Here is a 12,238-nt window from a genome sequence, read left to right on the forward strand (position 1 = left end):
CATTTAGGAAGTTCTCTCAACCCTAGCAATTCCTTCAGATATAAAAATCTGTGCCATTGGTTGTCCTCTGGTTCAATCTAGGTGTCTTATGTTTTTAAAAGGGTGGGACAGAGGGAACTTCATTATTTGTAAAATCAAATTGTGACATTTTATTACTAATTAAATAGTCACAACCTCCAGAACATCTATCACTGGCCAGGAATCTATTACATATCATCTGTAATTCTCAGAACTAGGCTGGCTGATGGAATCATCCTGACTGGACAGTTGAGGAGACTTAAGGAATTTGCCAAGTCACAGTTGGCCTCCATCTTTCCTGCACACCCCACTGCTTCCCCTTTGAGTGGAGATTGGATCCGCAGGTAAGAAAGCCCCTAGAAGCCACACCCATCTGGAAACATTGCCCCAGGAGTCTGGTGTCTTCAAGAGCTGCTGGTCCCTCCCTGATCAGGCATCCAGATGTCCCCTGGAGCTGAAACCAAGGAATAAATAGTGGGAACGAGCCGGATCCCAGAGAAAACCCAGAGTGAGATGTGAGACTGTGCAGCCTCAGAGTGCTCCTGAGGCCCGTGGGTGCCCCAAGTGGGTGCTGAGTGACTGGCCAACTCACCAGCAGCTCCTGGGCAGCAGCGCTGGACGCTGCACTGCTCCTTCATCTCTGCCATCTCTTCCTCCAGCTTCTTCACCCGGGACAGGAGGTCCTGGACGCTGTCTGCCAGATCACAGTCCCTCTGTGGCGTCTGAAGGCGGATGTTGTGCCTGAAGATGAAGTTCTGCTCCTCCCCGGCCTCCCCCAGGGCCAAGAGCGAGGTCCCATCATCACTGAGGGACTGGGGATCAGTCTCCACCTGGACCAGGGCAGACTTGGGCACATCAATCTTGTAGGTGTGGCTGACGGTCACCTGTTGCTCCTTGTTGCTGCAGCCCTGAGACTCAGGCATGGCTGGGGCCGAAGCCACCAGGAACACAGAGCCAAGCAGGAGCCCCAGGGGGAAGCTGGACATTCCCTGGAGACCCATCCTTGGAGAGACAAGGAGCAGACCCTCCCTGAGACCTGTAGCCATAAAAAAATACAAAAAAAAAAAAAAAAAAAAAGCCATGCGATTTGTTGAGGGAAACTGGTGTTTTTAGCAGTTCCTAAAGAGGCCATAGGAAGATGGGAAGCCAACAGAAAGAACTCATCCTAGATCTCCTGAGGGCTGAGCAATATTATTTTCTGTTCCTTGCTCACACAGGCATGGTCCTGCCTCCTGCCTTTGCTTACCCTGTTCACACCATCTGGAGCTTCCTTGCTCTCACTTCTAATTCTAGGTTCACCTGCACTTTGACAATAGCAAGGAGAACAGCCGTCTTGTGTTGAGAGCCCACTGTGTGCCAGGCTTTGATCCTAATCCCTAATCTTGTCAACAGCCCTAATATTATCCTCTGCATAATATCAGCAATAATAGCTGCACGTGGAGTCCTTGCGATGTGAGAGGCACTATTCCAAGGGCTTCACATCAGCTAACTCATTAGAGCCTGGTGACCCTTTGTGAAATATATTATTACTCCTATTTTACAGACAGGGAAACTGAGATACAGCTACAGCTACCTTACATGATTTGCTCACAGGCACACAAACAAAAGTGGCAGGATTTTTTAACTTATTTGTGTGTGTGTGTGTGTGTATGTGTGTGTGTGTGTGTGTGAGAGAGAGAGAGAGAGGAGCTAGGAATGGAGCCCAGCGCCTCAAACATGCCAGTCAAGCACTGTACCACTGAGCTGCAGCCCCATCCCAGTCGGAGGATTTGAGACCAGATAACCTGACTCCAAAGACCAGGCTCATCACAGTGATGTCATGTTACTTTGCGCAGACGAGAAAGTAGAGGCTCAGAGGCCGAACAAGTCACCCTGGACACCACAGCCTCAAGGGCAGATCTTTACTCAGATCCAAATCACTGGCTGCAAAGCCAGCATCCTGCCTCCACAGACATACCAACAAAACATAAGAACCTCATCCACGAGGTCTCTCTCTCTCTCTCTCTTCCCCTGCCCCCCATCCTCTATCTCACCCCAGCTGGAAACCAGCTCTCCCTCTGCTAAGCGTTCAGAGTACTGAATGGTCCCACTCTGGTGGTCTCTTGTAGTCGCTCTTGAAGACAGCTTGTCTCCCTGCTAACCTGAACCTTTAGGACTGGGGTCCAAGGTGCGTTCATCATATTGTTGTCTTAAGGCAAAGGCACAGAGTCTCACACTAAGGGGTTCAGTCCCTATTACTCGAGGCCAGGGGTCAAGGGTGGCCTGGTGTCAGGCAGTTATGTTTCACCTCCTTGGCCACTAGGGGGCGATACGGGCCTTCACCGCCATCAGTGGCAGATGGACCCCTCTCCCCTCTGGTTCCCCTAGTTCCCATCTGGGTAGTTGTATACTCTGACTACTAAAGAGTCAAGGCAGGGCAGACCTAGAGACCCAGGTGGGCTCACAGGACACACAGGAACCTCATTCACGAGGTGAGCTTGCGTGGCCACAGGTATCTAGAAACCCATCCACCAAGCTGCCCCTTGACAATGGGCTTCTGCAACCCACACAAACTTGTAATTAATTGTTGGTGGGAGAGTTTGAAAGTCCTTTCCTGGGCCTGTGTCCTCCTCCACCCAGGCTTTCCTGCACATGGTGAGAGGCAGCCTAAGAACAAACCACACAGGCCCCAGGGCGTCAGCCTTGGGCGGGCCCTTCTCTGCTTTAGCCTCCTCCTCGGACAGGAAGGATGCTGCTGCCTCCTGTCATCAGAGTGCTTAGCACTGTGCCCAGCACCCAGCAAGAGCTCAACAAACATTCTGGGGTTTGTTTTGTTTGTAAGAGTCTACCAAGGCTGGGGATATAGCTCAGTTGGTAGAGTGCTTGCCTTCCATGCACAAAGCCCTGGGTTTAATCCCCAGTACCGCCAAAAAAAAAAAAAAGAGCCTACCAAAGTGATTTCCTGTTCATCCCCATTTTTTTTTTTTTAATTGTGAAGGATTGTACTTGGAGTAAAAAGCAGCACATAAACAGCTCTGCTTTAATGACTGGTAAAGACATCAGTCAGCCTTGCACCCACAATCAGGTTGAGAGCTGGACCATCGTCAGCATCCTAGCAGCCTCACAGGGCCTTGCCAGATGCTGCCTCTCTTCCAGCTTAATAGCTAGAACAGCACAAGACCATCAAAAGAACTGACCTGGAGGACAACTACACAGGTCAGAAAAAGGAATAAACCTTCCTAATCACAAATTCTAGTACAGAGTAAAGATTTTATCTTTTAAATGGTTATCATTTATGAGGTATCAGAAAATAGAGGAAATAAAGGATGAAGGGCCCTGGTAGAATTATTATTTAAAATAAAAATAATGGGGGGCTGGGATTGAGGCTCAGTGGTAGAGCGCTCACCTAGCACGCGCAGGGCGCTGGGTTCGATCCTCAGTACCACATAAAAATAAATGAATGGAATAAAGGTATTATGTCCAACTACAACTTAAAAAATAAATATTTTTTAAAAAATTAAATAAAAATAATAATATTACAATACATTACAGCAAAGTTCTGTTGTCCAATTGCTGCTGCATGCTGGCCATTGGCCAGGTGCATGGAGCCTCATTATTAAGGCTCAGAGGTGCTGTGGAAGGTCAATGTTGTGCTCCTCACTTAGTGGGAGAGGAAACCAGGTCTGAGAGGTAAAGCACTTACCAGGGGTTGCTCAACTAGTAGGTGGCAGAGGCAGGGTTCAAACCAGGTCCACACTATTGCAAGCCTGTGCTGGGTCTGTCAGCATGATGTTCTTACACCACCAGCAAATGAGCTCAGTATCGACAGATAACAAATGAGTGTCTCATGCAAATAGCAAGTGAATTTAGTATATTCATGTCCCCAGGCAATTCCCTCATTTGGACACAGGTACTATATACCTCATACCCAAGGGATGTGCCACCACTGAGAACTAATCAGAATGATGCCAATAAAGAGTTCTTCTTTTATTGAGACATAACATCTGTGAGGCTTTACAGACACAGTGTGATAATTCAACACATGTACTCAGTGTGCAATGATCACATCTGGGTAGAAGCACCTCCACCCCCTGGAGCCTTAACCATTTTAATGTGCTGGGGGCTTGTACCCTTCTAGCCATTTTGGAAGAGAGAGTTCGTGTTACTATTTTGCTCCATTCACTCCTCTTTATTCTCCAATCATCCAAAGTGTGTATTGGGGCCAGTAATAATCATGGCAGCTCACATTTCCAAGCACCTACTGCACCTCAGGAGCAGGGCTCTGCCCTCGCAGCGGGAGTGGGATGGTCGGGGCAGTTCTTACTGTCCTGGGATTTGGACAGTGGGTAATAAGTGTCTGCAGACTTTAAAGAGAGCTGCTTTAAGACAGGTTTGGGTTGGGGTGAGTTTAGGGAGAACAGGGGGGTGGCAGGGAGAGAGACCAATACCTGACTCTGGCCAAGACTAATTCAGAGGTGGGCACTTGGCTCAGAGTTTGCCATTTCATGGGCATTCAGTAACTGGAGGGAAGTACAGTCCCAGATAAATAAGAGAGCCCTTGGCCTGCTTCCCCAGCCCCCACCATGCAACAGGCAGCACCCGGGGAAGCCAGAGCTGCTCTCGGTTGGTGATAAGTGGAAGAAGGGAAGTACCTGGCTGACCATGGCCCTGCCCTCCTGCGTGTGGTCTCCAACCTCATGCCTGAGCTGGGAGAGAGGAAGGAAACTGAGGCTCTGATATTGAAACAGATTTGCCTTCAAAAAGTGGTTCTTTTCTAAGCCCAAAAGCAACCAGAAAACTCGGGAATCTGCTGGGGACTTATGTGAGGATGGAGGAAGCAGGAAAGCCTGTAGTGAGTTAGAAGGCAGATGGACAGAAATAATGAGATGTCGCCATCGCCATCTTAAAAGGTGCAGCCCTGTGATACAAAAGACACGCTCCAGTTCCCCACTTTCTCCTCAGGGTGGGAACTGAGGCTCAGAGACACTGAGCCAAGTGCCTCTGACCACACCACAGAGGAGGGCAAGGCCACACTTCAGGTGTGGGGTCTCCAGCTATGGGGCCCTTCAGCTTGCACGCTCTGCAATTTCCAGTAACAGCACACATCCATCACCAAAGCTCCTACAGTGTTTCCACCCTAAATCCCCCTCCTGGGGAGCAACAGAGCCAGAGAAGCCTCTCTGCCCACCCCCAGCCTATGCTGACTATTCCTGAGACCTAAATGGAGTGCAGATGTTTTTCTGAATTAGTTCTGAACAAATGCAAAAAAGCCAGGGACTCTCGCCATAAACCACAGCAAGGCTGCCCAAAGCCCGTCTCACTGTGTTTGTTTTGAAGCCTGGAATATGAGAAACCCCAGAAGCTCTCGCAGCCCTCCCTGTCGCCTGTCCTTCTGAATTGTAACAAGATGTCCTCATTAATTGCAGCCTCTCGGATTTCACATGTTGAGATCAGATTTTCCTGGGCAGGGTAATTTCTCGAAAGAAGATGAGCTGGGAAATCCTCAACCTAACAAGTGTAGCGAGCAAGGAGAGAAGCTGTGGGCTCCCACTCCAACACGTGGCAGGAGACTTTCCATGTTGAACAGCACAAGGAAGGGATGACTTCATCGCTGCTTAGGTATGCACTGCACACCACAGACTGCGCTCCCCAGGGCTGGGTTGGAGGGCTCCCAGTTTCACGGAGAAAAACACAGGATGAGACTTGTGAATAGAGATGAATATTCATCCTATGGAGGGGTAGCTCCCTATGGAAAGTGGGGTAAATGCTGCAGGAGTGCAAGAGGCAAAGGGCATTTACATACAGGAAAAGTGCCTACAAGAAACCTGGAAACCAGGGGCTCGTCAAATTCACTGTCTTGCTGCAGCTGAGCATGTGTTTAATTCTGACTACAGGAGAGGGCTGGGTACAGCAGAGAGACAGGAACAAACTGCTTGGTATTGTTCTTCTGAAGGTTTTGCTGAGTCTGAGCTGGATGGATGGCCCTCGGGTCTGCCTTCAGAGACCTGCTGATGTCTCAGGGCTCTCTGCCTGTGCTCTACGTCCTCTTGGTAGCTGCACCTAGTTCTGTGGCTTTAATTTCCAGACAAACATTAACAGCCCCCAAATCCATATGGATGCTTCTACCCAGATATCCTTATAAGCTCAGGGATGACAGTGGCTAAAACTGTGTTGATACCCTCTGTATTCCCAGTCTCACAGTACAGTTCTGGCTAAATATTTTCTGAACTAAATAATAGCCACTGGAATTTGGGTGTTTAAAGGTGATGGGTACTGTGCCAAATACTTTACAAACATTATTCTCATTTAATCCTCAAAATGCTGGTGGTCAATTGATGACATTCTCTGTTAGAGGTGTCTAGAGGTGTTAAGGACCCCTTAGTATCCCTTGGTCCTTGGAAAGATGAGCTCTTTCCCAAATAGGGAGTTAAATCCCAGCCAGTTTCATGAGAAGCTGGAGAATTCCCTTCCCAGGAGACACCACAGTGCGCAAGGTCCCTGTGTGCTGGGGCAGATTCTGATAGGAGAGAAGGCCAGACTCCCAATCCCAACAGTCCTCTCCGACCCCAGGCCAGAAGACCTCTGTGTCACCTCATTCTCTCCAAAGAAGGACACACACTCTGGGTCAGGAAATAACAGTACTAATTACACCAAAGAGATCGGTAGCCAGTTTCTAACCACTGTTACAGATCTTTATCCAGGTCCTTCTCTCATTCCCTCATTACCTCATCCTGCCTGTATGGTTGACCACAGGCAAATGAGAGCCACTGCTTTAGCTTTTAGGGGGGAAAATGGTATTATCCTGGAGTTCCAGAGGAGTCACTTAAGATATTCTGTCCCCAAATGACAAAGTGGACATCACTGAACTATGGAGGGAAATGAAGGAGGTGGACGCTAGGGATGCATCAATCACAAATGTCACTGGCAAACTTGTCACTCCTTTGTTAATTCTCTTGAGCATGTTTTGCTGGTGATCCCCAACCTAGGCCCCAGATGACTCAGGGGTGACTCGGGGGTCTTGTGACCCAAGTACTTGGTCCAGGAGAGTGAGTTCTCAGTGGCTGAGGAACCCATGCTGGCTCAACTCATTCTGCACTGAAGACCTCTCCTCTCTCTCTCTTCCTCCCTCAGTATGGAAGAGTGAGTGGCATCCAAGGCACATTGTCTCCCCTAGGTCAACTCCCAGTTGAACCAGGTACATACAAGCACTTTTATTTCTAGTCTCTGTGACACTGAACTGTCTACATAGCCATTCCACACAGGATTCGGGATGGCTAGGTGAGGATGAGGATGAGACTGTGGCATTATGTGATAGGCCTAATATGGTCATATTCTGGGTGCACCCCACCCCAGTTCAATTGGATCCACCCAGTGAGCCCCCAGGAAGTGCCTGCAGATGATTCTCACACCGTGGCGCAATGACCATCTTCCTGAAGACCTCTTCCCTTCAGGGTTGCTGCCCACTACAGTAGAAAGGATAAAGGGGGCGCCTGAACTAGTGTTAGCACTCAGTCGCTTCTCAGGGGTCCCATCAGGCTTATTTTGTTTTGTCAACTGAATTTTAATCTGCCTTGAAAAGGCTCAAGTGGGTGATGATAACAGTAGCTCCCACTTTCCAAGCATTTTTACATGCCAGGCGCTATGCTAAGCACTTGTGAGATTCTTCCTGAACATCAGGCAGAGCGTTCACTCACCCCTATAGGGATGAGGTACTTTCTCACAGAAATTCCTCCTTTAGCTTTCAAGATAAAATGGATACAGGGCCTAAATTCAGGAACCTTCTTTTTCCACATCCAACCAAACACCCAATCCCTAGCTGACTGATATTTGATACAGAATTAACCCTATTCCCCAAGGGTATAAGGGGCATCTATGGCAAACTCTGCTCCAGCTAAATGATAATGAAGAGAGGCACATAATGAAAAGTTAAAATCCTTTGTTTAGTTTAACGTGTGGTTTTCCACATATTGAATAACTTCAAAGTCTCTGCCTTCCATCAAGGAGGAGAAGCCATTGCTAATTTCCAAGGATCTGCCCTGTTCCACCCACACTCGCTGGGCAGATAATTCCGTGGCAGCTGGTTGGCATTAATGAGAGTCCACTGTGGAACAGGCAAAGCCCCTGTCCATCAGAGATTAGGCCTGAGAGCTCAGCTTCACAGGCTCAGATTGGTGGCTCCAAATGCTGCTACAGAACCTAAACCATGATCTCATGTCTGCAGCCAAACCCTATAGGAGCCAGGGCTATGGAATGAGTGGTGGATGGACAAGAGTTTCCATGGGCCTGGGCACAACTCCCTCAGGCATTTCTCAGAAACAGACCTTAGTCTACCCTCCATTTCAAACCACAGAACAGCACTGGATGCAAACCAGAAGCCACGAGACGATTTGGAGTCATCTGTCCCATTTTCTCTGTTTTGGAAGTCAGCTGCAGTCTGCATACTTGGGCATACAGCAGGACTCAAAGTGGGGTGGAAGCATGTCAGGTGCTTTTATCCCTCCTCAGAAAAGAGGACACTGGTGCTGACACTGTTTCTGCCTGAGTCCCTGCTCCCCACACTGTAGCTGTCACTCTGGATCTGCAACTAATGCCCAAATGCCAATGGCAATGAGTCTTCATGCACATCCTGTCCCTGCCAGCTTCTAGTGCATAGCCCAGGCCCAGAAGGCATCACCTAACATCTTGGTGCTGACACCAGTGACTTGGACATTGTGGCTTATCTATTTCCAGCTGTGGGAACTCGTTATTTCTATACTGAGATTGTTCCTTTTTTTTTTTTTAATGTTTATCTAAGTAACTCAAGTTTTATACTTTAAAGTGAAATCCTGCACAGTCTCATTCATTCTTTCTCCTCTTTCCCCAGCTCCCTCCCAACCACAAAAATTAATAATAAAGTCAGACCTCCAAAAACTAGTCCAATCACATCATTCTTGAGATGTTTCAAAATGGTTTCCTTGAGGCATTGTGAGGGTAACTGGGAATTTGGGAAAAAGAAATTGTCCTCTTACAGGTAATAATTAAGATCAATTAAAACTCAAAGTTCTGCAAGTGAGTTTGCAAATATAATCTTCGTTGGTGCATGTGAAATCCAGAAAAAGGGAAAATTATACTAGCTTCCTGATCATAACTGAAATAAAAATTCAGTTTTAGGATTTAAAAGAACAGTGAGATATAACAGATAAGAACTTTTTTAAGGAGGTTTTTGACATTGTAAAGAAGTCAACAAAGAAAAAAGATGAGAAATACATGCTAGATCGACTCCAAGGAAACACTTTATCTAAACATGTCCTACTCCAGGTAGCAGCTAGTACAACACCAACCGCATTTGGCCAGATAAGGAGATGCTGGACTTAGTCCTGTCGGAGGACAGAGTGTGACTCTGGCTGAGGATGTCGTACGCAGGTCCTGGAAGATATTTCCTGAATTGAATTTAACCTGCATTACACTGCTTGGGTTTTCAGGTTTGAACTGAGGCACGCGAGTCCAGTGGCCCCTGACCATCCACACCGGGCGGCCTTCTTCCCTCTCACAGGCAGAGCTTCAGCGATGGGTGCACTTACCTGGGAGGCGGCTGGGCACTGCTTCCGGCACCCCTGTCTCCTGCAAGCTGGGCTCCTGGTGCTGAAGACCCTGGTGCTGGTCTGTCCTCACTCTTCTCTCCTTGGCTTCCCTCCCTGAGTTTAAATCCTGTCTAGGCCAGGGGAGGAGCCAAAGGGGACTCTTGGGTATTTTCCTCCCTTCCTGGCAGAGATTCCTTTAAAGATTGAGTAATTCATCCTCTTATTCTAACTAGGGGAGAAAAAAATATACATTTCCCCCTCTTTTTCACTTCGATTACACAGGAGCTAAAAATACTAAAGGCTGTTTCCATTTAAGTGGATCCAGAATAAGGATATTAAAAAAGTTTGCACGTCCCCTGGCCAGGAGCTGAGTCTCAGGGTTGGGAAGTAAGTTTAAAAAGCCTCTTTCTGTTTTCCCTGTTGCAGGCATTTGGGGATTTATTGCCTCCTACTTTTAAAATAGGAAAGGACCTTTAGCATAAAGAAAATGAGCGGAGACCCTCAGAGACAGAGCCTGCTCTGACTCCTACCTCTCACCATCTCACACGTACCTGGGAGCCGCAGGGCTCTGAAGGGGGCTGAGAGCAGACCTGGGGCTTCTGGGTCCACTCGGACCAGGTGGGGACAGTGGTGCCCCTTGCAGGCCACCTTCCTCTTTTGCCATCTCACGGGCAGACTTCTCCTTTCTATGACACAGAGCTATTTCAGTGGGTCACAGGTGGCACCTGCCGCTCTTCCCTCCCCGTGGTTCCTCTCTCAGCCTTCCTGAGTAGATTCTGGAGTGCAGATCCACAATGAAAGGAGCCCATCGGTTTCCAGTCACCCACATGCAGCCAGATACCAAGGAGAAGGAAGAAGGTAGGATAGGAGAGGTGGGGAATCAAGAGCTGCCCTCGGAAGTTCTGTTACCCATCCAGGCTGTTTGTGCTCGTCAGGGGATGCCGATACTGAGACGGTGAGTTTTGTGAAAGAGAAAGGGTTTGTTCACAAGGCAGCCACGCATGGGTATAAGAGAGCCGGTCTCAAATTCTCCTCCCTGAACCTAGGGTTTAGGGTCATTGATGAGATAAAGAAGCAGGGTGGTTTGAGGTGTGGGGAAAGTAATTGTATGTATAGAAGCAACTGGTGACCTTTGCATGCCTAATCACACATCATGGCTCTTCATGGGATATGTGTTCAGAAGATGGTGGGGTTAGCATGCTCTGGGGCTGGGGTTTGGCCCTCTGACATCAAAAGGTTGCCCATTGGACACTTGTGCACGTTCAAGTGAAGGGGTCAGTGGTTTAATTGGTTCGGGATGGATAACAGTGGCCTCCAAGTTCTATAAATAACAACGTAGGCAACTATTACCATTGTAAGCAACATGTCAGAGGTATTATCTATAGAAAAGCTACGAAGAAACTGTGTTAGCCTGCTTTTCATTGCTATGACTAGAATACCTGACAAGAACAAGTTGGAGGAAGAAAAGCTAAATATTCGGGAGCTCATGGTTCCAGAGGTTCAGCTCATGTTGGCTGACTCCATTGCTATGGGTCCAAGGTGAGGCAGAACATCATGGCGGAAGGTCATGGTCAAGGAGAGCAGCTCAGCTCCTGGCAGCAAGGAAGCAGAAGAAGAGTGAAGGAGGAGCCAGAACAAGCTATGATCCCCAGTGGTCCTCCCCCAGGGACCTACTTCCCCCAGCCACACCTCACCTGCCTGCAGTTACCATCCAGTTAGGCTATTCAAAGGACTAATCCATCAAGTGAATTCATCCACTGATTAGGTGGCAGCTCTCATAATCTAATCTCTTCACCTCTGAACATTCCTGCATTAACACAGGAGCTTTGGGAGGACACCTCATATCCAAACCATAACAGATGCTAATATATTGCTCAGCTATATGACCTCTAAAGTGGGTGATAAAAGCCAGTGAAGTAAGTTAAGTCTGAAGGTTTTATTCAGGTTCAGATTGAAGGTGAGCCCAGAGCCTGAGTGCCTGCATCTGAAACTTGCATGTGTGACTGGCAATTTCCCTCCATGTAACCTCCTTGTGCCTTAGTTACTCATCTCCAAGGAGAAATGGTACAGTTATTGTGAGGATTAAATGAGTTGATGCACAGAAAGAACTTAGAGTAGACTCAAGGACAAAACAAGGACTCGGTAGACATCAGCTGCCCTTGTTGCTGTGATCATTATCATTTTTGATTCTGATAAAATCCACTGAGTAGTCTTTGATAAGCTCCTCCTCAGTGCATGGGTTCATAGTTCTCTATCTTCTCCACTTACAACCACGGACAGTTCTGTTCTCTGCCCCCGGAATTAGGGCCAGTCATATACAAAAGTGACCACTGTGGTGAATTAAGGGCTATCAGAAACCCCCTATCCCAAACATCCTTATTCTCCCTCAGATCTTTTCTCAGCTTCTGAAATTTGAAAATCTCCTCTTGGGCCTCTTATTCCTAGTTTCCTCTCACTAATTCTTCCCCTGTGAGGGTCTTAGTTACTCTCGTCATTACCCTATCCTCCATGTCCTCAATAGATTCAACTGAACCAGTGCAGTGAGCGCCTAAGCCCTCCAGTGAAGCTTAACAAAGCAGAACATGCATCACAGTAGAGGAAGGCAGTCCAGGGTGCGAGGGCTGGGCCACCCTCCACAGCACACCTCTACTCCAGGACATCTCCCAGCCAGTGGGGAGGGG

General features: G+C 48.0%; 1 protein-coding gene and 1 non-coding gene across 2 annotated transcripts in view; one reads left to right on the forward strand and one right to left on the reverse strand.

The window, feature by feature from the left end:
• Positions 1-9,639, reverse strand: part of Tnn (tenascin N) — a 73,368-nt gene extending 63,729 nt beyond the window's left edge. Inside the window, exons 1-2 of the mRNA XM_071600290.1 lie at positions 9,558-9,639; positions 611-1,054 (exon numbers count right to left, since the gene is read on the reverse strand). Coding sequence (XP_071456391.1) covers positions 611-1,019 — 409 coding nt within the window. The 5' untranslated portion in view covers positions 1,020-1,054; positions 9,558-9,639. The remainder of the gene's footprint in view (positions 1-610; positions 1,055-9,557) is intronic.
• Trnag-ucc (transfer RNA glycine (anticodon UCC)) lies at positions 2,854-2,926 on the forward strand. Its single transcript has one exon. It is a non-coding gene; the product is annotated as a tRNA-Gly (tRNA).
• Positions 9,640-12,238: the final 2,599 nt, after the last annotated feature.

Source organism: Marmota flaviventris, chromosome 12 (genome assembly GCF_047511675.1).
Source record: "Marmota flaviventris isolate mMarFla1 chromosome 12, mMarFla1.hap1, whole genome shotgun sequence".
NCBI classification, from domain to species: Eukaryota; Metazoa; Chordata; class Mammalia; order Rodentia; family Sciuridae; genus Marmota; species Marmota flaviventris.